We start from the raw sequence: 24,829 nt of genomic DNA, 5'->3' as shown, positions 1-24,829 counted from the left end.
CAGAATATTTTTTATCTAACAATTTGTTATGTAACTCATAATAAAAATTATAATAATTTGAAAAAGACCCCGCAAATAATATTAATATTCAAATAAAAATATTATTATTTTACGTAAATAAAAATTAATGTAAAAGTTTTGTTGGTCATTGTCATAAACTATTAATTAGCATTCTTTATTCATAAGTAATCCATATAATATGAAAAATAATTTTTCCATAACTCTTAGCTGTGAATATTTTCATCATAATAACATTGTATCGAGTACGAATCACATTTAATCTTTCAGTGTACTGTTAGAAAATTATCGCTGTGGCATAATAATGATAAATATTCATTCAGCAATTATTTCAATTTACTACCTTATATAAAAAAATTTTTTCTGCATTTCTAAGAAAAATGGAATTTTTCAAGACAATATTTTTCTTCTCTCTTCAAGAATTTAAACTTTAGCACTTTGTTATTCAGTTGTCATGGAAAAAGTTTTAAATTTAACGTTATAACCGTTACTTCGAAGTAAACATTGCCCATAATAAGTGCTCAATTACATTTTCTTCCGTATATTCTAAGAGTTAAAAGTAATTAATTATTTGAATAAACAAAAATTCGTTTCAAAAAAAAAAAAAAAAAAAAAAAAAGACAAAGCAATTCTAATGGCTAAATGATTTTACAGTATCTTCTGGAGTAGCATACAACACGGCCTATATTCGCCTAGTTTTACATGTTCACTTATGCGAAAGGGTGGAGAGAAGCAGGATTTTATCTACACAAACTCATGTAATTCATGCTCTTCCATACTTTTTTTTTCAACAATATATATATATACACCAGGAATCACAGACTTTCGCATTCGCCAACAGTATATTTCCTCAAGAAAAATAAAAAATAAAATTATATAATATTAATTTTATCCACATTTATAATGGTACCCAATTAAATTTCTCTATATTCAAATAATAATAATATTAATAATAATAATAAATTTACGTTATTTTCATCTAAAAAAAAAAAAAGAAAACAACTGATAATTAAATCTTTTTATGATATACTTAATAATCGTAAATATCCGACGATCATATAATTCTTTATATCTCTGAGTATAATAAACTAAACAATGCCTTCTCCGATTTGTTAAACTTATTTAAAGAATACTGCCGCTTGTGATATTATACCGTTAATGCAACAATACCAAATCAAATGTTTCCACGAGATTCAACCTCTCAGAAGATATTTCATTCATTGAAACGTGGATATACATAGACATATCATAGTATTGCAAATTCCTTCTTCATTTTTTTATAAACTGCAAATTCTCAGCTATACATATCTTAAAACTATCTTACTAAGTAACTGCTTGGCATTATAACTTTAGTAGTAGTAACTTTATATAAACAAAAAGTTATACCTTAATAGTATAGATTCATTTATAGTAGTCTATGAGCACAATGCGTAATTGGATAAATTCGTAGTATAACTGATTTTTGTAATGTAAAATTTATATAAGAAAAAAATTATAAACTGACCAGTAAAAAATCTGACTTCAAGCAGATTACATACTAAGATAGCCACGTGACTGGCTTCGCTTACGTCCTATAAGATAAGCAATCAATACAATGACTACCAAAACTGCTAATGCACAACCCACAGCTATCGGGACAATGTCTGGTGTATCCAGTTTGCAGTCTTTAACTAAACAGCAATGATAAATGAAAAATATTATCATTATATATTATAAAATAACAATTGACTTATATTTATTTTTAACGAAAACGAATTTAATATAAATTTTGAGAAACAGTATTTACCTTCGCCAAAATTAACATTTTGGTCGGTTTTAAAAGCTTGGAATTGCAAATCAGAGATCAATAAATATCCTTTTGTTTTATTAGAATCCAAAGTGACATTTTGTTCTTTTAAACATCTGTAAGAGTTACTTAATCCAGTAGAAAATAATGTTGCATTGTGTACGTACATAGAAGTTTGATCTGTAATAAAAATTGAAATATAAAAGATAATTAGAAAAAATGTAATGAATTAATAACAGACAAAATAAAAATCTTAAAATTAATAAAGAAAAAGAAAAAGATAAAGAAATACTTCTCTAATAAAAATAAAACATTTCTTACTTCCTTCAGTAATATTAAGTTCTAAATGATGAAAATGATATTGTTTTGTAGTTTCATTCTTAGAAAAGTGAAGGGTAAAAGTATTTGTTACGTTTACAGTGCCATTCCATTGCAAAACTATAGATTGTTCTAATTTTCCACACGAACCAGACACTTTAGTCTCATTTGTTCTATCAGGTAGATTGAATACTTTGTATGTCGTCTGAAATGTAACAAGATTTTATAATAAAAGAAATGATATAAATGACAAACATATTGAACATATTATTTCTTCAAATTTTTGAAATTATACACAAACCTGGTTAGTTTTATCAGAATAATCGGAAACGTTAAATTGTACAGCCATAGAAACAATAATACAAGTTTCATTAGTTCCATTAAGCAACCACTTTCCAGGTTTTGGAGTTGGTAAAGGTACGGGTGGTGCTGCAGTAGTGGTTGTGGATGTTGTTGATGTTGTTGTTGTTGTTGTGCTTGTTTTAATTGTTGTGGTTGTTTCAGGTTTTGTGGTAGATATTATTACAGGATCTTTAATATTACTATCTGTATTTGAATCTTCAATTACTTTCTTAGAATCATTATCAACATTTTTTGGTGTATTTTGATCAACGAGTGTATTTGCTGATGTAGTTTCATTGATTGGAATATTCGGCAAAGCAGAATCTTCCTTTTTAATAGCTTCTGCTGCTGCATTTGATGCAGTAGTATCTTTTATTTGTGTATCTGTTGCATTTGCATTAGATGTTAAAGATGATTGTTTAGAATCAACTTGTAATGGTTGTGTAACTATATTGTTAGAATTGGGATTTAAATTGGCATTTGTAGGTGGTGATAATTCTTTTCCAATGTTTGCAGATTCATTAATAACCTTTGTCTCGTTTTTATCATGAGTTTGTCCGCTTATACCATAACCTATAAAATATATTAAAATTTCAATATATTTTCTCTCATATTACATGTGTGATTAATCTTTAATTATTATATAAAATTAGACGCATATATGTGCATAATATATGTTAGCAAATTATCATTAAACAACGTAAAATATATATATATATATATATCTTATCAGAATTTCTTTCTCGCCATTTTTTATCTTTGTCTTGTATTTTTATTACTTTTTCACTTACACGTGAGTGTTCAATGCATTTGTTAACACATTAAATAGCATGCATTGGCTATTTACAGGAAAAAATCTCTTATCTCGTGTAGTTTAATAAAGTTCAAGATATTTTTATATATATATATATATTTTTTATAACAAAATCCGTTTATCATATGAAACATGGATTTTGATCAAATTGCGACGCAAAAATATTTTATATATCTAATGTAAAAGAGATTATTAAAGTTTCATATTGAATAAAATGCATATTATGATTCCAAAATTTATTGTAAATATGTATATTAATATTGTATATTTATATTTATAATGTAAATAAATATATTGTAAATATGTATATTATATATTGTATATGTATATTTATAGTAAATATGTATAATTTATATGTAAATGATTAATAAATTAATCAAGAGAGAATATGAATGATTTTATATCATTTATTTTGTAATTTATTTTATAATATATTTTATAATATATTTTATAATATAATTAATTGTTATAAAAAAAAATATATATATATATATTTATACATACACGCGTAATTTTTTTTACTACGTGTGAAGAAACATGAATAATTTCAAATATAAATATCAAAGCTATGACTTCATCATCCACCCTCCTAGTTGTTATCTTATGTAATATATACGATACTAGATTATGCATGCATCTGCATATTAAATTCCTTTTTCTATTTTTTTTTCTTTTCTTTTTTTTTTCTGTATAATTAAATTCAGTATATATGCAATTATTAAAAACTGTTCAGAGAATATAAACAAGAAAAAATAAATCATTTTGACACAATCATTTAAATGGACATTAGAAACATATTGCATTAATTTTTAATCGTACGTATAAAAAAAAAAAGAGAAGAAAATAAAAGAAAGGAAGATGAAAAATGTTGAAAATTTGCCAATTTATCTTTGTTATGGCATATTTTATTAATCGTTAAAACGAAACATCTTTCAACACAAAGGATAATTATACATTTTTTTTTTTCATGCTATCGAAAATTGAAATTTAATCGTATTTATTATTCTGTGTTATTTTGAAAATTTTTTTTAAATTAATGCTATAAACCGAGATGAAAATTAAATGAAATCTCGTTCGATTTTAATTTCGTTAGAAATCAAGATATTCAATCATTAACAAAAACGAAACCATACGCGTATACGAAAAGTTCTACCGTCTTTTATTTTATATTACATTTTTTTTTTTTTTAGCGATCGTCAAAATCAAGTAAAAGTATCGTGTCGTTCAATATGTTATCAATTTTTCAAGCCGATAATACATTGTAAAATCTTACAAATCGGATTGATCGCATTCACTAGACGTAATTACATTCGAAGCATACAAAAAATCCCTTTTTTTATATTTCTACATGGAAAATTACTAATAGATTGCTACGTCACGAACCTCTCTTTCATATACGCGATCTGCCATTTGCATTAAAATTATCAGTAATATATATTATGAGAATTCTTCATACGTACCTGATATTGCGCAAAATAGAATAAGTAATGTGATTTTAAACATGTTTGTTAATGTTCAATTAACTTCACTGTTTCTTGACAATCCCAGCAAAACTGTACTTTACCTCTGATATATATATATATACCGATGAAATCTGAATATCACGAGAAGACAACGAACGTTAAAATGGGTATCAAATACAAAATAAAGCAAACAGCTTGACTTATCAAGCGTTCGAAAACTCACCGAAATATGAGGGGTACGATCGGAGAGCGTAGCTTAAAGGCGAGTTCACAAAACGCGATTTTATTATTTACGAATTAATATTACTTATAATTGATTTTCTAATGATTGCGAATTAATAATATATATTAAAGATAACAAATGTTGAGAAATTTTCATTGAATTCTAATTTAATTTTGAATATAAAACAAGTCGGTTATATTAATTTATTGATGAAAGTACCACAGTACGAGATGGAGGTTTTCTTTGTTCTCTTCTGTTACGTCGTCCCCCACTATACCCCAACACATTATACTATTATAAACATTTTTATTGGTTCTAACAGGAGTAAAGAATTTTCTTGCGCATGCGCAGTTCGTACGCGGCAAATGATGTTTCATTTAAATAGAGAGGAGTTAATTGTAAATTTTATTGCTAACTTTTATTTCATTTTTTTACTATAATAACGAGATATTTATTATAAAAGTCCAAGTTTATTTATAACAAAACTTCAAAATGTTTCCTTTCATTTCGATGATTATAATTTAATAAAGCAATATTTGCTTTATTTAAATTGTTAGAAAATTATTATTAGCGTTAAATTTTTACCTTCAATTTCTTATTGTCGTTTTATTATAATTATCAGAAGTATATTGTATAAGGATATGTGAAATCGTTTTATTCAGTCTATGCTATTTGAGAATTCATTCCACCTAATCTGTTCAGTTTTTTTGCATTTTCTTGTTTTTGTAATAAAGGAATAAAAAATAATATTAAACCACTAATAGCAATCATACTGCCTGCAGTATAAAAACCAGGGTCATATGAAGCAAGTCCATCATACAACCAACCTGAAAATAATAATACGTTTAAAAATTGAACGCCGACGTTCAATAATAATAATAATTCTGCATTTTATTACCTGCTATAGGTGGTCCAAGAAGAGATGCAAAGCCTTGAAAAAGTAATAATAATCCAAAGGAACTTGTAAGACGATTTAAGCCTAATAAATCTACTAAAATAACAGAAGTAAGGCCAACGTATGCTCCAGCAGTAAAGCCATAAACGATACAGTAAAATGCAAAAGTATAAAAATTGGTGCATAAAGTGCTAAATATTGTAGCTACAATAGGAAATATTATTTTATGGTTTTTATTTTTTTTGTTTAAAAATAATTATTAATTTCTCTATTATTTATAAATTATTACTTACCAATACCACATATCGTTAGACAGATATTATACACAAGAAGTCGATTGATCCATGGTTTGTCAGATATATATCCTAAAATAATACGACCTAAAGTATTAGCTACTCCAATAATTGCAAGTAAATAACTAGCTAAACTTTTGTTTATTCCTCGTTCTTCTGCTTGTGGCTGTAAAAAGAAAAAAAAAGTAATTAAAAAATACTTCTAAAGGATTAAAAAAAGTGTGAACAATAAATTGATTTTTACCAGTAGGTATATATAAGGCACATTAAATCCAATACTGGTACAAAAATTAGAAAGAGTAAAAAGAATGAACATAGGATTCTTTAAAAGAGAAGTATCCTCAATATCTTCAAGTACATCTCTTGTATTTTCAGATTTATTGGACAATGCCATATTATTTTCAGTCTTCTTTATTTCAATATTTTTTGATACATTTTTGGAGTATGTATCCGAGAGAGTAACTTCCTCTTTATGATCAACATCCAAAGATTTACTGTAAAAGCATACAATAAATTTAATTAATATACGATTACGTCAGAGATTATTAAATCTCATTTATGAAAAAAATATATTAAGAATATTTCTATATAATGCGATTTAAATTTGATTGATAATATAATAAGAAGAAAAACACGAATAGAACAATAAAATCAGAATACTGATAGAATCTTAATCCAGATGATACAGACGAATAATTACGAATGTTCTCCAGACTGCCGTGATGTAGTCCGTTATAACATCTGGTCACTTCGACACTTCCAAATCCTCTTATAAGTGACTGTTTATAATGACTGCTAACTTTAGTTATTAATACAGGCTGACTTAAAGCAGTCCTCATACCAAAAGAAATTGGCATAATTTCCTTTTCAATATCAAACACGTTGAATTTGATATTATTTTTCAGATCGTTAGTTTTATTTGAACATTCTTCTTGATTAGTAAATTTTTCTTTACTTTGTAATTCTTGATATATTCCCTAAAACAGAAATATCAACGTTTCAATGAAGATTACGTCTGTAAAATTGAATTTATTATTATTATCTCATGTTTTATTACTATTAAATTAATTTTGTCGATTATACCTCTGAATTATGATTCCTTTTAGATATTGGAGTTTCGAGTGGTCTGAAAAAAGCTCCTAGTACGATACAATTCAAAACAATACCAGAACATATCATCATTGTTCCTCTCCATCCATAATTTGATATAAGAGATTCCAAACAAGGAGCAAAAACGAGAGTTCCTAAACCTGAACCACAAACCGCTATACCCGTAGCTAACGAACGATACTTTTCAAAGTAACAAGTAACGCTCACTATAGCTGGTAAATATATTAATCCAAAACCCAAACCTGTGCATACAAATATAACAACATTGTAAACTCACAAAATATTGATCTTAACGAATAATTTAAATCTTATTAAAAGAGACGTTCCGTGCCATGTGCATCACCGGTGGTACACGTTAAACTTGACCATCAGGCCACGTGTTCCACCGGTGGTACACGTACTCATATTTATTTAATGCGTTAAACATCAAATGGCTTGAACGACAAGTCAGGCAAAAATGGTTTGGCACGGAACGTGTTAATCAAATAATTTCATTTTATTTACCTGTTCCAAGGCCAATGGTGAAGTATAACATTATGATACTACCTGCCCATACACTGGCTAATAGACAAGAACTGGCTAAAATTGAACCTGCTATGGTGACCGCTCGACAGCCATATTTGTTCACAAAGGATCCAGATATTGGACCTTTCAAATAAATATCCAAAATAAATCACAAAATTATCATGAATTAATTATTCAATTAATCGATTTTTCTTACCAGAACATAAAGTTACACCGACGAGTATGGAAGCAATCCAAGCAGTAGCTCCTTTTCCTTCTTCGAAGTAATAAAGAAGCTCCAAATAAAAAACTCCAAAAGAATAAGTAACTCCATCGGCTGTTTAAAAAAGAAAAGAAAATAAATCGTTCATAGAAAATATTTATTAGAAATAATTAATATATTAAATATATTATATATATAGAATTAATTATAGATTAAATTAATAGAAATTATATTAGAATTTAATTAACGTTATGAATTTAAATAACAACGAATTAAAATAAATAACTACAGTATGGTAAAAAAAAAAAACAATAAGATAATATTTGACAATTTTATAATACATTAAAATTAAAAAACATTTCCACAAATTCTTATTGATATTATTTATTTTTCTTCTCTATCTATGCAGAATGAATGAATTCATGCAATTTAACCGCGTATTTTCGTTACACCCCGTATAGTAAGGTTTGTAGATCAAAAATAATTTATACGTTCAAGATTAGAGAGTGTTATCAATGGGAGGCAAAGATTTAAAATGAATTCAGCGATTATTTAATTAAAAAACGAACGAGTATTGGCGATTACTTCTTGATTCAATACAGATTTAAGCATACGAATCATAATGATATGAATATATATATAATTAAATAAATATTAATAATAATAATAATAATAAATATATAATATAATAAATTAATAATAATAATATTAATAATAAAAAAAATTAAATAAATATTATTTATATTAATGTTTTAAAACGAAAATGAATTTGATCAATATAATCATATTTTAAAATAATACTTTATAATACTTAGCCTAATAAGATTTTCTTCCGGAAATGAGAAACAATAGTAGATATATTACAAACTATATTGAATGACCTACTAAAATGTAGATATTTATTCATAACTATCAGTCGTGAGTAATAAAGATAATACTTTACTTTATGTCCGGAACAAAACTGTTGATCTAATTTCCTTGTGCAGTATTCTAATTTGATCGTAAAACGATACACGAATTTTTTTTCATTTCATTAATATCGCGAAAAAAATTGACAAATATTATAATAGAATTTATTTATTAGGTCACCGAAAACATGTTTTGTTTTGATTATTAATAGTATCGCGTGGTTTATCATTATCTTAACAAGGAAAGTAAAAGAATTGAATTTTTCTGATTGTAATATGCTCGTTTTAAAGATAAATATATATGTTAAAAAAATTTCAACACTTTTGCCGTATTGATTAATACAATTTACATAAATTATTCAGATAATTTATTTAATTAAATTCAGATTATTTCTTGTTTTTCTTTTTTTTACAATAAAATTTGCGATCAAATTGTGCGATAGAAGAATATTATTCGATGCGATTGTACGTGAATTTAAATTCATATTTCAATGAACGAATTACCGAGAATAAAACTGAACAACAGAATGATAAGAAGAAGAAGATGATGATTCAAGCCAAAAATTTCGTTTTTAACATGGAAAAAGAAGAAGAGGAGACGAATATACAGTGTATTCAACTGTAAACGTTCAAGAAGTTTCTTTTTTTTTTTCTTTTTTGCAACACCGTTTCAAATAAAGTCAACAAAGGTTATCTAAATTTGGCTGTTTTTTTTTCTTTTTCTTTTTTTTCTGGCCTCTATATATATAAAGATAAATACGTAAAATAATATCTGTATCTTTGCATCTTTTTACTGTCAAAATCGTATTTCCAACACGTAATATCGTATGATAACGTAATAATAAAACGATTATAAATCGTAACTTTCTAATCTATACGATGAATTTCATGCGTTATTTTAATTTACGAATTAATACGTTATACCTAATGCATTAATGAAGCTTTCTTTCATTCTTCCTTTGTTTATAATTCTCACGATTATTCATACTTGAACTTTAGTTTCATGATTAAACCTACGTTCAAATAAATTTATTCTAGATACACAAAATTTAAAATACAAACACATTCTTTCTTTCTTTGTTTTTAAAGTTATTAAATATCTAACTTCTATATAAATTAATTATTCTAAATTCTGTATAAATGAAAAATTTGAATAAATTAAAATTCTAACTTCATTACAAATTAATTATTCTAAATTCAATATAAATGAAACTTCATTACAAATTAATTATTTTAATTCTAACGAATTATCGCGCGATAAAAGAATCGTGGTAAAATCCCCCCCCCACCCACCCGCCCCGTCACCAAAAAAAGAGCCGAAGTTTTGGTTTTAGCAAAAAGAAAAAAGAAAAATGAAGTATTATACATCGTTTCAGTTATATATAAAACGCATTCGATATGTTAAAGATAGTTCAAAGATGATATTCTTTTTTCGAAACGTTCGTTTCAAAGAACTTTTGCGTTCCTTTCGTCAAATTCACGATGTAGCAACAAAGAAAAATCATGTTGGAAATAAATGACGCATCTTGTGGATGTTTTATATATATATATATATACATATATTCCGATCACATGAACTTTCAACGTTACAATTTTTATCGTCAATTGATATTCGATATTGATCGTACGATACTATCAAAGTTTTGATTGTTTTTAATAATACCATCTGAATTAAAGATTGTAAACACGAAAAAAACATAGAAATAAGGTAATCGAGCGAGTTTTATCGCGAGTGTTTTGAAGAAATCGTGAAACTCATTGACCGTTGAACCACGAGATGATGATCCACATTTAATAAATAATGAAACCGAGAAAACTATCGATGCTTTTGTCAAAAAAAATACTTATTAATGAATATATCATTTTTCTGTATTATATTTATAAAAAAAAAAAAATAAGGAAAGAACAAAAGAATAATCGTAAGTTCGTTCGAAACGAGGTACAAACGAAAGTACAAATTACAAATAAGTACAAGTACGATTAAAAATGATTCACGTTCTAAGCAATGAAAACTAGAAATGGATTGATGCTTTTATCAAAGAAACGTGTTGATAGAATGCTGATACATTGTGAAATTCAAAAGAAAAAATGCGGTCGAGGACGCTGAGATCCGCCGTTTTTCGTGGAAATCGCGTGACTACGCGGATTTGAAATGAAAACCAAAAGAAAAAAAAAAAAAGGAGATAAAAGAAATTACTTAAATAGGAAAAAAAAAAAGTGAAACAAAATGGGAAGAATAAAAATTAATTCGATAAACTTACTGATAACGTGTATAAGAAAGGACGCAAGGACAACGAACCAGCCCCATCCTCCGTCTGGTGGTTTTGATAAGCCATTATTGGTCCTCGATGAATGATTTTCCATTAACGAGTGAGTTTCCTCGACATTGTTATCTTTTAATTGACTTTTTTGACTAGTTTCCTGTTCCTCCTGGTGCTTTGTTGTTTCAGATTTCGAGCACGCACTTGCACTCACACTCGCCATGAGTTTCGCGATCTATCGCGCGCTAACGCGCGCAACCAACTATCAGTCTCGTCGTCTTTCGATTCTGATTGTAAATACGAATCTGAGAAGCTTTTATATTAAAGAGAGGGTCAACGCAACAACCCTGACGCTACCGTATAAATGAATATCTTAAATATATTTAACTTTCCTCCCTACTCTTCTCGTTTATTTATCAATGATTCAATTAATAGCTTTTCTTTCACACAAATTCAATATAGTTTTATCTTATATTTTATTTATTTATCATTTCTTTTATTCTATTTATTATTCTCTTACTCGATATCTTTGTGAAGTGTATTTGAAATGTTTCCTTCGATATTTCGATTATAATCGATCAATCGATCTATCGATCTATGTATCTATGCGTATGTGCGCGCGCATTTAATTCAAAATTCAAGTATTTGGTATATTTTTGAATAATAATAATTAATAGTATTGTTTATTAATTAATAATAATTAATAAATATTAATATTTTTTTTAATATTTATATTAATTAATTTAATAATTTATATTAATAATTTTAATATTTATAATTAATAATAATTAATAAATAATATTATTTTCTTTATACTATTATTTAATAATAATATAAAAATAATATCATATTCTCTCTTTTGATTATTGTATGTATAATAATGTATTATATTATTAATGTATTGTATTATTGTATAATAATGTATTATAGTATTGTGTTGCAAAATATAATAATTATATACCATTAATTGATTTCATAGCTATATCTAATTGATAATGATCGATATTATTATAAAAAAAAGGGAGCAACATATTCATGAAATCCTTTCGGATACCAATTAATCTTAAATCGATTTATTTCATTTTATTCACACCGTTTATATATATATCGGGTGTACCATTTAACTTTATCACCTTAAATATGGTTTTCATAGTGCATACGAAATATAAAAAATACAAATTATTATATACCTTACATGCTTCATTTTAATATAAAATTAAATTTACATCTTTTTAAGAAAATAAAGCTTTGTGAGAATTGCTGGAATCCAGGAAGATTTCTTTATATAGCTGACCAATAAGCACGCATTATTAAAGTAACAAAAATGTATTTATTTAATTATAGATATGTAAATGCTTAAAAATTTGAATTTTTAAATGAAGAAAATTAACTAACTTCCCTGCTTACGTCATCCATATTTTTTAAATGATCACCCAATTGTGGCACCAATTCATAAGAACAAATTGTAACACCGTGTTGATGACCAGGCGACCATTCTCCTTTTAATCCAATGTAATAAATTTTTGATCTCTCCGCTCCACCATTACCGACAAAATAAAGGCTCAAATGACTTACGGTGGAGAATTTTACGACTCTGTTATGAACAACATAAACAATTCTATATACGCATACTTATATATTTAATAATATTTACATACCGTAAGGGATATTCATGTACACCGGTTTCATCGTTACAAAGTTCAAATTCTTGATCTGCTTCTATCGTAACATCATCGAAAGTCATATGCGGTCGATTCTTATATCTAAATAAAATATAAAAAACATGATAAAATATGTAGATATATTTATAAGTATATCTATATTTTATTTATATAATACTAACAATTTGACTTTATTTGGTCGAGATTGATCTTCACCTCCTATTACGATAAGCCCTTTTAACTTTACATTTCCTGTAAAGCTGCAACACATCGAAGAATATTATATTTTATAATCTTAAAATTTAAATGTAAATGAAGTTTGTTAAACTTACGGTATATTGAAAAGAAGTTCCTCATCGACATCACTTTCCACGAACTAAAATCAATTAAATTTATATATTAATATTTGATATATTTTATATGAAATGTTTATCAAATTTACCTTACTAGTATCTAATCTTTCTTCCCACGGTTTGAATACTGTTATTCCACTATTTTCTTCATATTCATTTAAACATTCAACATTATCCGTATCTATTTTGTTGTACAAATTATATTGAACTCCTAATTCTGCATCATTATGAATACTTCCACAACCGCATTGATGTTCCATGTTTGACACATTAATCAAATAATTCAGATTATTCTATTAAAAATTCAAACCTTTGCAATATTTCTAGAATAACCAAATGTTATATGCGCAATAATAACAAATTTGTATATGACAAGGTTAAATGTATATATTACATGTGCGTATACATACATGTGTCATGAGCCGGGAATGATGCAGAATATTATTGGAACTTTTAAAATACAATATATGAATTTTTATTTACAATCATTATATAATATATATTTAAAAGTTAAATATAAAAATAATTGATAAAATTATATAAAATGAGAGATGAAAAATATATTATATTTAAATACTATAATTATAATATTATTTTTGTAAAGATTTTAAATACACGATCATGCTTAAATTAATAATAGAAATAAAAGATAAGTATATAAAGATTCAATCTATAAAAAAATGCAATTGTCTTTATTTTCGATAACAATTAATAAATTATATAAAAATTAAATAATTACCAAAATCTTTTAGTACGTTAATGATGCATTAGAGAACACGAGAAATTTACTGAACGTTTAGAATATACAAAACACTTTAAATGGTTGGTAGCGCTGTAGTTGTCAAACGGTCAGTTTTGAAACTAGATTTGCCACGTAGCAGTGAATTTCGTAGTATTTTCAAATGTTCATTAATAATTTGTTTGATCAAATACGTCTACACTAATCTTTACTATACCCTGTTATTACTTTGCGAGTAAGTTTGCTTTGGTGATTCATAATTTTATTGCGAAAGAAATGAAATAAAGAAATAATACTATTGGTCGTCAGGCTGAAAACATCTTTTCATATTTCGAATGCCAACCAATGAGTGAATAGTTAAGATTGGTGTGTGTCGCGCAGTCATCGTTCGTAAAAAATTAGAACGAAGCTGTCAAAGGGAAATGTAGAATTTACAAAAGATGTCTTGACCTCTCTCTGTCTACTGACTAGTTAATAAAATATTCCGAATTTCAATTAAAATTATTTGAAGAAAAATAACGTTAATATAAATAACGTCTTTAGATTCGATAGTGAATCATTTTGATTTTAATGACAGATTGTATTGTTTGACGTTTATTCTCCGCCATCATTAATACAGACAGTGAACTGCCATATTGCTCGTGTTAAAAAGGATTCTTAACTATTTACTTAAACTCGGGTAATATATCTGAATTTAGTGATAGAACGAGTAGTTTATGCGGTTAAAGTAACGATAAGAGTCATTTCGAGCATTGTTAAACAGTATAAAGTTTTAGCGTAAACGTGTTACAAGAGGTGAGTAATACGTTTAACAATTTTGACATCACTTTTTTTTCTTTTTTTTTTTTCCATCGAATAGTTAGTATCAGTAGTGTAATTCAGATTTGTAGTACCTATGGTTTGTTCAAATAATCATTCATTTCTATAATAATCATTTAATTTGTGTTATCTTTACCATTGCAAAATTTCTATTAACAATCAAATATAATAATAGTATATATTTATTGATATATATACATGTTGTACTTTGAAAGTAAAAATTAGATTTTTTTATCTGATTAGTGACGTTCAAATTCTAAATAATAATAATAATTTTACACACTATAATATGAGACGTCATAATTAGTTTAAAGATTTAATAAATCAATGGTTAACGCAAAGAAGTGATCAATGTTATATCTTTTGTAGGTACAAAATGTCGACTGGACCATACAATTATTCATATATTTTTAAGTATATTATCATAGGCGATATGGGAGTAGGAAAATCGTGTTTACTTCATCAATTTACAGAAAAGAAATGTAAGTGATTTTTAATGAATGAAAAAAAAAAAAAAAAAAAAAGAAAAAAAAAAATACTCGTGAAAAGTTTTCATATCGTGTGAATATTTTTATATAATTTTTATTCGATCATTCATTTAACATTTTCAATGCTGTGTTATTTTCTTTGTTTTACAGTTATGGCCGATTGTCCACATACAATTGGCGTAGAATTTGGTACTAGAATTATTGAAGTAGCAGGTCAAAAAATAAAGTTACAAATATGGGATACTGCAGGACAAGAACGTTTTAGGGCTGTTACTAGGTATTTAAAGATTAGATAGAATGTGCGTTAGAATATTTTGTGAATAAAATGAAACACATATTATCTATTTATGTAGATCGTATTATCGTGGTGCTGCAGGCGCCTTGATGGTTTATGACATTACACGTCGTTCTACGTATAATCATCTGAGCAGCTGGCTTACAGACACGAGGAATTTGACCAATCCAAGCACTGTATGCAAAATATGATATTGTACATAATGGTATTTATATCTGTAAAGTGTAACTCTATTGGCGTGCATTTGTTAGACATTCTTTTATTAATACCATTTTGAAAAAAGAAGAATAAGTAAGACATTAAGATTTTATTTAAGGTAATATTTCTGATTGGAAACAAAAGTGATTTGGAAGATCAACGAGACGTAACTTATGAAGAAGCCAAACAATTTGCCGATGAAAATGGTCTTATGTTTGTTGAAGCTAGTGCAAAAACGTAAGCTTATTTATTTATTATATATATATAATGTGAAATATAATACGCAATGTCGTGATATATTGTGATTTTTGTTTCATTCTCTTTAACTTTTATTTCTATATTGTTTTCAAACAGTGGACATAATGTTGAAGAAGCATTCTTGGAGACAGCAAAGAAAATATTCCAGAGTATACAAGATGGACGGTAAAATAATATTCTTTTATAAAATATAATTATAAAATCTAAAACGAAATCTAGTAAACTATTATAGAAATTAATTGAAAAATATGTCTTATATGTTGACATCAATTTGAAATAAATTATTATTGCATTTTTCTAGATTGGATCTAAATGCTGCTGAATCGGGTGTCCAACATAATCCTAGTCAACCTGGTCGTACTAGTCTTCAAGGAGTATCAAATGAACAACAAGGAGGCAAAGATTCCTGCTCTTGTTAGGTTATTATTTGTTTGTATATATAAGTGGATTAATTCATCAATATTATTAATGCATATATATATATGATTTATACTAAGTATAGCAAGCAGATCATCTCTTATCTAATATCCTCCCTTGATCTTTATAAGTGAAGTCTACTTAATAACAAAGAAAAAAAAAGTAAAGAAAAATAATGTTCAGGATATTCTTTTTCGGATAATAATAATTTGAATTAATATTATCTGGACTTTTGACGCAGTATAGATATATATATGTTATAAAACAAAAGTTATTTCAATGATATCAGTTTTATGGCTGGCATTCCAAACGGTGTATTAACAACGTGGTTTTTACATGGTTATGGTAACTTATATATATTTTGTATACTATATATATTCTGTTGTGTAATTGGATAGGTATAGTGTCGTACGGTATAACGAATTATTAAAGCCATGAAGCCCTTTATTATTTAAAGCGCAGCGAAAGTTATATGGATATTTGAAAGTAGCTTGTTGGTGTGTATAGTATAAGTTATATTATATTCTTTAAAGATTACTTAATAGGCCTATATACATTTTTCTCATATGTACATACTACATGGAAGTTGATGCTAAATTTTAAACTCTGTACGATTAATAGGCCGATATGATTTTACAGTATAAACATAATAAGGATCGATTTTTCGCAACGCCTTTGTTTCGCTTCTGACGAAAAATAAGAAGTTTACCTTACCATTTTTTCTAATAATTATTATTCACGAAGGTGTTCCTGTGCCAGGCAAGAAGCTAAGTGAAATGGTGCTGCTTGCATATTTTTAATGTTATATTATACAAGCTGATAGAGCAGTTATGTATAATATGATATTTGCAGAACTTGATACTTCCTGTAGTGACATGTGTAGAATTTATAATGATTTTCAATAGGTCTATTCATTTCCCTTGCATAGTAATCTAATTCAACGTATGAATTATTACGAGTGTATATCAGCATCATCGTATTTTTATATGCTAGATTCTTTTCAGCACAAATAAAATGATCTTCTTTGATGAGAATTATAAGCATTCAGCATTTTGCAAAGATAATTACATTCCAAATTCTAAGTAAATGCACGAATATCAGGGAAATTTTTCAATTTGTTAAATCTCATGCTCTCTCTTTCTTTCTCTCTTTCTCTCTCTCTCTCTCTTCAATGTGAATCTTTTTAAAAATAAGAAGTGTCTTTATACACAACTCTATATGTAGATAAATGATGCTTCTGCTGCTTTCCAATAACTATCAAAAAATAGTTATTTGTTATATACTTGGTTCACATTGCATAGCCCTGACAATTAATAACCCGAATAAGGAATACAATATTTGATAAAGAATGGTTCCAGCTTCTTCATCTTCTTGACTCATATAATTAATAAATTGTGTGACAAATATTAATTTACAAAAATATAAGTTTCATAGTGCAAAACTAAATATCTATTTCCATAATCATGAGGAAGTTAACATTCTTTTTTAAGTTTTGTATTCTATTTAAAAGCACCGTTTAGATCCAAATTTATTGATGTTTAAACCAAATCTTTTTAGTCTAAGAATGATATTCGTATAAGAGGAAAATGTTTAAAAACAAAAACGAAAAATAACAAAACAAAAAAAAGAAAAAAAAAAAAGAAGAAAAATAGTAAAATTATTTTTAAGTAATTATTTATATAATTCTGAGATATATTATAATTTCCTGCATTTGTAACATCATTATACAATAGATTAATCAAAATAAACCTGACCAAAGCCTCTTAGATCTATATAAATCTAAACAAATGTGAAATTCTTATGGACACGAAACTAAAAGCAAAATAAAACCTTCATCTAGTTTCTTTTTTTTTCTTTTTTTCTCCAGTTATCTTCAAATATATATTATTCTTGTTATCAATCTATTTCTATTCAATCTTCATCGGAGAATCAGCAATTTATCTTTTTTCTTTACTTTCCTTTTTCCTCGAGTAATTCAATAAACAATCATTTATTTTTCTTAGAGCCAAAAAAAATCGCTGCTATCATTATCGTCACAAAAATTAGACACAAAAATAGGGATGCATTGCAGCATCCCTATTTTTTATCATATTTTTTTATCATAATTTTGATCTTTTATCCAAACATGTATATCCTGTATTTACAGTGTGAGTAAACCACTGTTTACGAGTCTTCATAATCTTCATGAACCTGACTAGCAATTTATTTGATTAATATCTTAATTAATAAACATTTATTCTCAAATTATCTTTATTGTAATTCATTCTAAGATGTATATTCTAAAACAAAGTTTTTTTTTTATTACATTACGTAACAGATGACTAATGTCGCTATGGTTAAAGTGTAATATCACGTGGTAGGTGACATAAGTCTAATAAGAATGTTTTTTGATTTGTTTATTAACATGTTAACCATGTTTATACTTATATAAAATTAATTCTGTAAATTACATTTAATTTGTAACGAAATGAAACATTAAATAACAAAATGTGATGATTTGAAATAAAATTAAAAATTGTTCATTTATTTGTACGTGTTAGTCACGCGCAATAAATAATATACCATGGCAAGTGATTAAAATCAATAAATAAATTTTCCACGCAAAGTGTTGTTTTTCGAACGACGACCAACTCGTATTTTGTTTTTTGATTGGTCAGTTAGTGTTTTATTTTTTCAAGAGGTGCCAATTTTACGTTAGTGACTAAGGTGGATGTTTGTCGCCGCAAATTGTTCAAAATATTTGGTAAACTTTTGAAGTAATGACCATTTGTCGACAGTTGTTGATCAATTAAATCATAAGATTACATTTTTCCTGTTTATCCGATAATTAAATAATCATTCAAAATTAATTCGCTATCGAGAATAAAACATTTTTTAGTACCGCTAGCCTTGTTTTTGGCAGCGGTATATACTTATGAAATGTCTAACTTTGGACGATTTAAAACGAAAAACAACCTATACTTAATGTATCATTTAAGACGTAAGTAATATGTCAAGTGTTTTATAATATATTAAGATATTTATTAATTGACAGATTAGTTATCATAATATGTCAAATTGTTATAGTTAAAATATAATATCTTAGCATGACATTTATTTTTGAGTTTGTTTCATTATTTCATTTTTAATTATGATATAATATCATTTTCAAAGAAAAACATTATTTGCAGGATCAGGTGTTATTAAAACACAACGCGTTTATGATGCCATGTATGCTGTTGATAGAAAGTATTTTATAGATTTACCTGTTGCATATATTGATACACCACAAAAACTTGGATATGGTGCAACAATAAGTGCTCCTCATATGGTATTTATTTGTATATTATTCATCTCTTATATATATGTATTATACTTATTGAAAAGATTAAATTTGAGATATTTTAACTTGATTTTTTTTTGTTCTGAAAAATGATATAAGTATAAATTGATATTTATATAAAATAGTTAAGAACTGAAGATGAAAGAAAAATAAAAAGTTGAAATACAAATGAGAATTGTTTAGCACGCACAAGTCTTGGAATTACTTCAAGACAGATTACGTGATGGTGGAAGAGCATTAGATGTTGGTTCTGGATCTGGTTATTTAACAACTTGCATGGCATACATGCTAGGACCTCATGGAACTGCAATTGGAATTGAACATATTCCAGAACTTCAAGAAGTAGCTAAAGCAAATATAGAAAAATGTTATCCCAAATTTCTAACTTATGGACGCATTGAATTAATTGGTAAAAATAGAGATTCTTTAATTATTTATAATTTACGTTATTTATTTGTGCTTTTACAAAATAATCATCGTTTGTAAATGATTTAGTTGGAGATGGAAGATTAGGATATCCACCAAAAGCACCTTATGATGTTATTCATGTTGGAGCAGCAGCTAAGGAAGTACCTCAACCTGTAAGAACTCAAATTTGGGATTCGAAATATTTTTTATTTTTATTTCATGATATATATGTATCTTGTAATTTACTAAAAAGTTTCATTTTCTTTTTCTTTTCTTTTTATTTATAGTTAGTTGATCAATTAGCTTTTGGAGGAAGATTGATAATTCCTGTAGGCCCGGATTCTTCCAATCAGACTTTAATTCAGATTGACAAAAAAATGGATGGAGAAATTGAAAGGAAGTCATTAATGGGCGTAGTATTTGTACCACTTACTGATAAGCATCATCAACTGAGGTCATGAGGGTTGTGTAAGCTCCAATGAGTGAGCATTTTGTTGTTATTCATGATTATGAGTATTCACATTATTTTGTAATTAATTTGTCATTAAAAATATTTTTAATTTATTTAATACATTGTAAATTATATATATATATATATATATTCATTTTTTTTCTTTTTTAAAATATAAAATAGAAAATAAGTAATAAATTTCAAATAAAAAGTTAATTAATAATTTATAAACGTTAAAGAAGAATAAGCTTAAGATTTCCTAACTATATTAAATAAGAAAACTTACAAAAATAACGATATATTCTGTAACTATTTTTATCTTTACTTTATATCCACTTATTGTTAATTATAACATAGATCTGTACATGAAACATTTAAATAGGAATGTATAAATAAATGCTGATTTGTGTGACTAGAATTTCAATATTTCATACCGTAATGCTTATAGTAGTACTATCAATGATAAACATGTACAAGTGTGTATACTTATTTATAAAAGTTTTACTGGTAATAACATTATAAAATTACCATATGAAAACATTCATGTAAATTTTGTCAAAGAATCATAAAAATTTGATAAAGTTAGTGTCCTATATGTATATAAAATTATTTATATAAGAAAAAATTAAATAGTCTAATATTATTTTTTAACTACATCAAATATTACTATTTAAAAATTTTACATGGATCACCATTGATACTTATATTTCTACTATTGTACAAATATTTTTGCTATTACTTTAAAAATGTTTCTTTTTGTCTATAAATAACGATTATTATTTAATCACTAGCTACAAACATTGAAATTGTTATAATAGTAATATATTACGTTATAATACCCTGGAAACCATGATTTAAATGGAATAACGTATTATATAATAAATTATAAAATGTCCCTATAATATCTTGATAATTAATAATTTGTATATCTCTTGAAATTTGCTAAATACTCTCTAAAACGAATTTAAATCAACAATGCACTTATGTTTAAATAGTATACAAGTCAGTATAATTAAGTATATATACCTTAGTTATATTACAAAGCTTTAACCATGTAAAGACTAAGAGCTGCGCCAGTTGTTAATCCTATACCAAGGAAAGCTCCCATCATAGCAGATGCAATTTCTTTTTCTTGTGTATTTACCACTCTGTATAGAAAGATAATATAAGAATAATTAATTTCATCCAACAAAAAAATGTAAAATAAAATACTCACGTTGGAACTAATACGAATGATAAATTACACAAATATCCATTAGTTACAGCAAATGCGATAGTTATCAAAATGTAATATATGTCACTATGAATATAAACAGGTAAATTATGTCGTGGTTGTGCATTACAAAACATCAAAGCTGGTATAAAAATAATTCTTGCTATGCTTAAAAACATGACACAGTATGGTTTATTTTTAGGCTGTAATAAAAATGTGTATTACTGTATATAAAATACTCGCTGATAAATTTATGTTAATCATTGTTATTTACCATCTGTAAAATGCCCGATAAAACTCTACCAGCATAATCTCCTGTGCTAAAAATGAGATATGTTACCACAGGTACAAAGTATATATCTAAAACAAATAGTACAATTTTTGAATTTCTTTAAAACGATGAGTATATATGCGTAGATAAAAAATGAAATTTAACAAACCATTCCAAGCATATCCCTTTCCTTTATTTTCACTTTCTACTAGCACAGTTATAGCTGGATAAACTGTGAGGGATATAAAGAATACAAGGAATACGCTAATACCATAATGCCACATTTTTTTAATAATATTTATATAAGAAATTGTATGTACTTGTGAAAACATCACTTCGGTATTAACAGAATATTCACAGTCTATACGTTCAGGAAATTTATCCAGCATGTGATGTTTAAAAAATGCCTACGAATAAAAAGAAAACATATTTATAATAACGTATAAATATGTAATAAATATGTATTAATGAATACGTTAACATAACATAATTAGAACAATAAAGATGGTAAAATGTGCTTCTAATAAATTCTTGCATATATATGTATGTTAATAATTTGATCGTTACCATAAGCGGCTTAATGTATATTAAAAGAGTCATAACAAAGTTGTAAATACCCATCTGTGATAAAATAAAATAATATTAACTATTCTTTTTTTTTTTTAAAATTGAATTCTTATAAAAGGAAACAAAGAAATAATAACAGAGAAATATAAACTTATAATGAATACTGAAAGACTTACTGCTTTTTCTAAAATGATATAAGCTATTAAAGAGAGAAGTAATATAGTATCTCCAATAATAAAATACATTAAGCCTGAAAGTACAGGGCTAGCGCCAATCCAAAGTGAAATCACTTCTGCTAAAGCCGTAAAGATGCCTCCTAAAGCTTGGCCCCCAGACATAGCAGTTATATACTTAGGAGAAAAACGTCCAACTATACCCATTAAACTACCTCCAAAAATAGCACTCGCAACTGAAAGAAAGAATAATTAATAATTTAGATTTTATACATTTTTTAGATAATAATCAATTTTAATATTTACATACCATTTACTAATGCTACAGTAGTTAAAGTAATTACTAAAAATGTAGCTTGCCCTAAAAGTATAAAATATAAGCTTGTTAAATATTTATTTTTATTTTACAAGTGCATGATATTTACTTACATTTATCTGTATTTATTTTTACAAATACAGTCGTCATAATAAATAATAAAAGAATAATACATTGAGATCCTACCATCCTTGTTTTTAAAGGTACTCTGAAAATTTAAAAATATATTTTGTTATAATAATAAGATATAAAGAATAAATACATAATATCCATAATTAAATGATGTACTTACGATTTGCTAATAAAAGTATTTAGTATTAGAAATAACGTATTTGGTAATGCACTTGCCACATTTAAATAGGAAGTAAAACTAGCTTGGAGATCTGTCTTTGTTTCTAAATTTTCTGTATGAGTATAATTAAAAGTTCTAGTATCATTATCATGAATTTGTCGAAATTTGTACATCCAATACTAAAATTATAATATATATAATTAAGTTTAGTTTATATTTTTTGATACGTGTGTCAATCTCACTGTATATATAACAGATTAATATAAAACTTACATCATCAGCAGTAATAAAAAAACTCCATGGAATTAATACATTTATCCCAAGCAGATAAAATACTATATGCGTAAAGTTATATCTGTAAATAAAACAAAACTATATATACATATAAATTTGATTAAATACAAATTAATATATATGATATTACACGAGTGATATATGTGGTAGTAATATTTATAAATTTTTAATTTTCATTATACCTATCAAGAGGTTCCTCTTGTTTAAGAAATGGTTTTTCATCAGGAACAGATATATTTGGATCATCTATTTCTGTTTCCAAATCATCTTCAAATTCGCTGTCAGATACACTCCCTAATAAGGGTCTTCTATTAATAGAGTATGACATGATAGTAATGTCTAATACATCTAGAACAATGTTCTTTGTTAGAATATCATTTTATTTTCATTGATATTGAAGACAAAAATTGTCTTGTGTTATAACAGGAAACAAAAAATTTAAATGAATCATTATAGAGATAAATTATATATATATATACAAATATTTGATAAAAAATTAATTGTAATAAGAAAAAAATAATCACGTGTACGTACAGTAAAAGTATAAAGAATGTTGTCCTTCAGAAGTAACCAATGAATGTATTTTTTTGTGTTATAAGAATCATGTTCACTAAACAGTCGTTTCAACTATTGTCGATATTGCCAAGCATTCATTCCTCTTTATATTATGATCCAAATATGATTCAACAATATCGATGACATATGTCAATTCTTTTAAGTCTGATTAAAACTCCATAAGCTGTTGTTATTATTACAAAACGAAGCGTGTTTGTCTGAATCACTTAGCCATCTTCAAAGTCCCCACCTTACCATGACATACTTAGAAAACTGTATTATCGATGGATTGTTCTGTTTTACCGACCTTACAAGATAATTTCATGATATCGACATAAAAATATAATCAAATAATACAGAAATATATAGAAGTTCGCAAATTTTATCGCGATGAAAGTACAAACTATTAAAGAATACAGTATATTCTTTGATAGTATATGATATACAGTAAAAGAATTTTAAATAATTATATTTAATTTTTAATGTATAAACACATATGTGTGTGCCTTCAGGAATGCATTTAAATATATACTTTAAAAAGAAAAAATAATAATAATAGAAGAAAATCTGAGAGGTTCGTT

At 26.2% G+C, this 24,829-nt stretch overlaps 6 protein-coding genes across 8 annotated transcripts; 2 read left to right on the top strand and 4 right to left on the bottom strand.

Annotated features, from left to right (window-relative positions):
• Positions 1 to 154: 154 nt before the first annotated feature.
• Positions 155 to 5,094, bottom strand: LOC122517635 (lysosome-associated membrane glycoprotein 1). Its single transcript, XM_043636146.1, has 6 exons — positions 4,965 to 5,094; positions 4,739 to 4,872; positions 2,424 to 3,037; positions 2,126 to 2,327; positions 1,805 to 1,984; positions 155 to 1,688 (listed from the first exon to the last, which is right to left on the bottom strand). The coding sequence occupies exons 2-6, from the start codon at positions 4,779 to 4,781 to the stop codon at positions 1,549 to 1,551; spliced, it is 1,179 nt and encodes a 392-aa protein (XP_043492081.1). The 5' UTR covers positions 4,782 to 4,872; positions 4,965 to 5,094; the 3' UTR covers positions 155 to 1,548.
• A 448-nt stretch (positions 5,095 to 5,542) lies between these two features.
• Positions 5,543 to 11,839, bottom strand: LOC122517634 (monocarboxylate transporter 12-like). Its single transcript, XM_043636145.1, has 9 exons — positions 11,159 to 11,839; positions 7,984 to 8,103; positions 7,767 to 7,910; positions 7,236 to 7,504; positions 6,843 to 7,129; positions 6,397 to 6,646; positions 6,153 to 6,318; positions 5,863 to 6,063; positions 5,543 to 5,791 (listed from the first exon to the last, which is right to left on the bottom strand). Exons 1-9 carry the CDS (start codon positions 11,379 to 11,381, stop codon positions 5,628 to 5,630), a joined length of 1,824 nt encoding a protein of 607 aa, XP_043492080.1. The 5' UTR covers positions 11,382 to 11,839; the 3' UTR covers positions 5,543 to 5,627.
• A 376-nt stretch (positions 11,840 to 12,215) lies between these two features.
• LOC122517624 (PITH domain-containing protein GA19395) lies at positions 12,216 to 13,989 on the bottom strand. Of its 2 annotated transcripts, XM_043636129.1 has the most exons (7): positions 13,912 to 13,989; positions 13,583 to 13,622; positions 13,262 to 13,495; positions 13,152 to 13,195; positions 13,002 to 13,079; positions 12,817 to 12,921; positions 12,216 to 12,752 (listed from the first exon to the last, which is right to left on the bottom strand). In XM_043636129.1, exons 3-7 carry the CDS (start codon positions 13,430 to 13,432, stop codon positions 12,545 to 12,547), a joined length of 606 nt encoding a protein of 201 aa, XP_043492064.1. In that variant the 5' UTR covers positions 13,433 to 13,495; positions 13,583 to 13,622; positions 13,912 to 13,989; the 3' UTR covers positions 12,216 to 12,544. The 2 variants fall into 2 exon arrangements, with proteins under 2 accessions (XP_043492064.1, XP_043492065.1); XM_043636130.1 differs by lacking the exons at positions 13,583 to 13,622; positions 13,912 to 13,989 and having other exon boundaries at positions 13,262 to 13,576.
• On the top strand, positions 13,981 to 18,170 carry LOC122517623 (ras-related protein Rab-14). 2 transcript variants are annotated; one of them, XM_043636127.1, is made up of 7 exons: positions 13,981 to 14,146; positions 15,100 to 15,212; positions 15,369 to 15,495; positions 15,572 to 15,689; positions 15,830 to 15,948; positions 16,066 to 16,134; positions 16,271 to 18,170. In XM_043636127.1, exons 1-7 carry the CDS (start codon positions 13,992 to 13,994, stop codon positions 16,386 to 16,388), a joined length of 819 nt encoding a protein of 272 aa, XP_043492062.1. In that variant the 5' UTR covers positions 13,981 to 13,991; the 3' UTR covers positions 16,389 to 18,170. The 2 variants fall into 2 exon arrangements, with proteins under 2 accessions (XP_043492062.1, XP_043492063.1); XM_043636128.1 differs by lacking the exon at positions 13,981 to 14,146 and adding an exon at positions 14,269 to 14,706.
• A 739-nt stretch (positions 18,171 to 18,909) lies between these two features.
• On the top strand, positions 18,910 to 20,680 carry LOC122517622 (protein-L-isoaspartate(D-aspartate) O-methyltransferase-like). The gene is made up of 5 exons (XM_043636126.1): positions 18,910 to 19,366; positions 19,557 to 19,696; positions 19,892 to 20,117; positions 20,204 to 20,289; positions 20,404 to 20,680. The coding sequence occupies exons 1-5, from the start codon at positions 19,306 to 19,308 to the stop codon at positions 20,575 to 20,577; spliced, it is 687 nt and encodes a 228-aa protein (XP_043492061.1). The 5' UTR covers positions 18,910 to 19,305; the 3' UTR covers positions 20,578 to 20,680.
• A 564-nt stretch (positions 20,681 to 21,244) lies between these two features.
• Positions 21,245 to 24,649, bottom strand: LOC122517709 (equilibrative nucleoside transporter 3). Its single transcript, XM_043636229.1, has 11 exons — positions 24,228 to 24,649; positions 23,876 to 24,041; positions 23,673 to 23,754; positions 23,400 to 23,578; positions 23,221 to 23,315; positions 23,102 to 23,152; positions 22,795 to 23,027; positions 22,221 to 22,458; positions 22,055 to 22,140; positions 21,784 to 21,983; positions 21,245 to 21,715 (listed from the first exon to the last, which is right to left on the bottom strand). The coding sequence occupies exons 2-11, from the start codon at positions 24,019 to 24,021 to the stop codon at positions 21,604 to 21,606; spliced, it is 1,422 nt and encodes a 473-aa protein (XP_043492164.1). The 5' UTR covers positions 24,022 to 24,041; positions 24,228 to 24,649; the 3' UTR covers positions 21,245 to 21,603.
• Between the last annotated feature and the right edge of the window lie 180 nt (positions 24,650 to 24,829).

This window comes from Polistes fuscatus, unplaced genomic scaffold (genome assembly GCF_010416935.1).
Source record: "Polistes fuscatus isolate 324 unplaced genomic scaffold, CU_Pfus_HIC Scaffold21, whole genome shotgun sequence".
NCBI classification, from domain to species: Eukaryota; Metazoa; Arthropoda; class Insecta; order Hymenoptera; family Vespidae; genus Polistes; species Polistes fuscatus.
The sequence above is the reverse complement of the archived record's forward strand: the minus strand, read 5'-3'. Positions and strand labels throughout refer to the sequence as shown.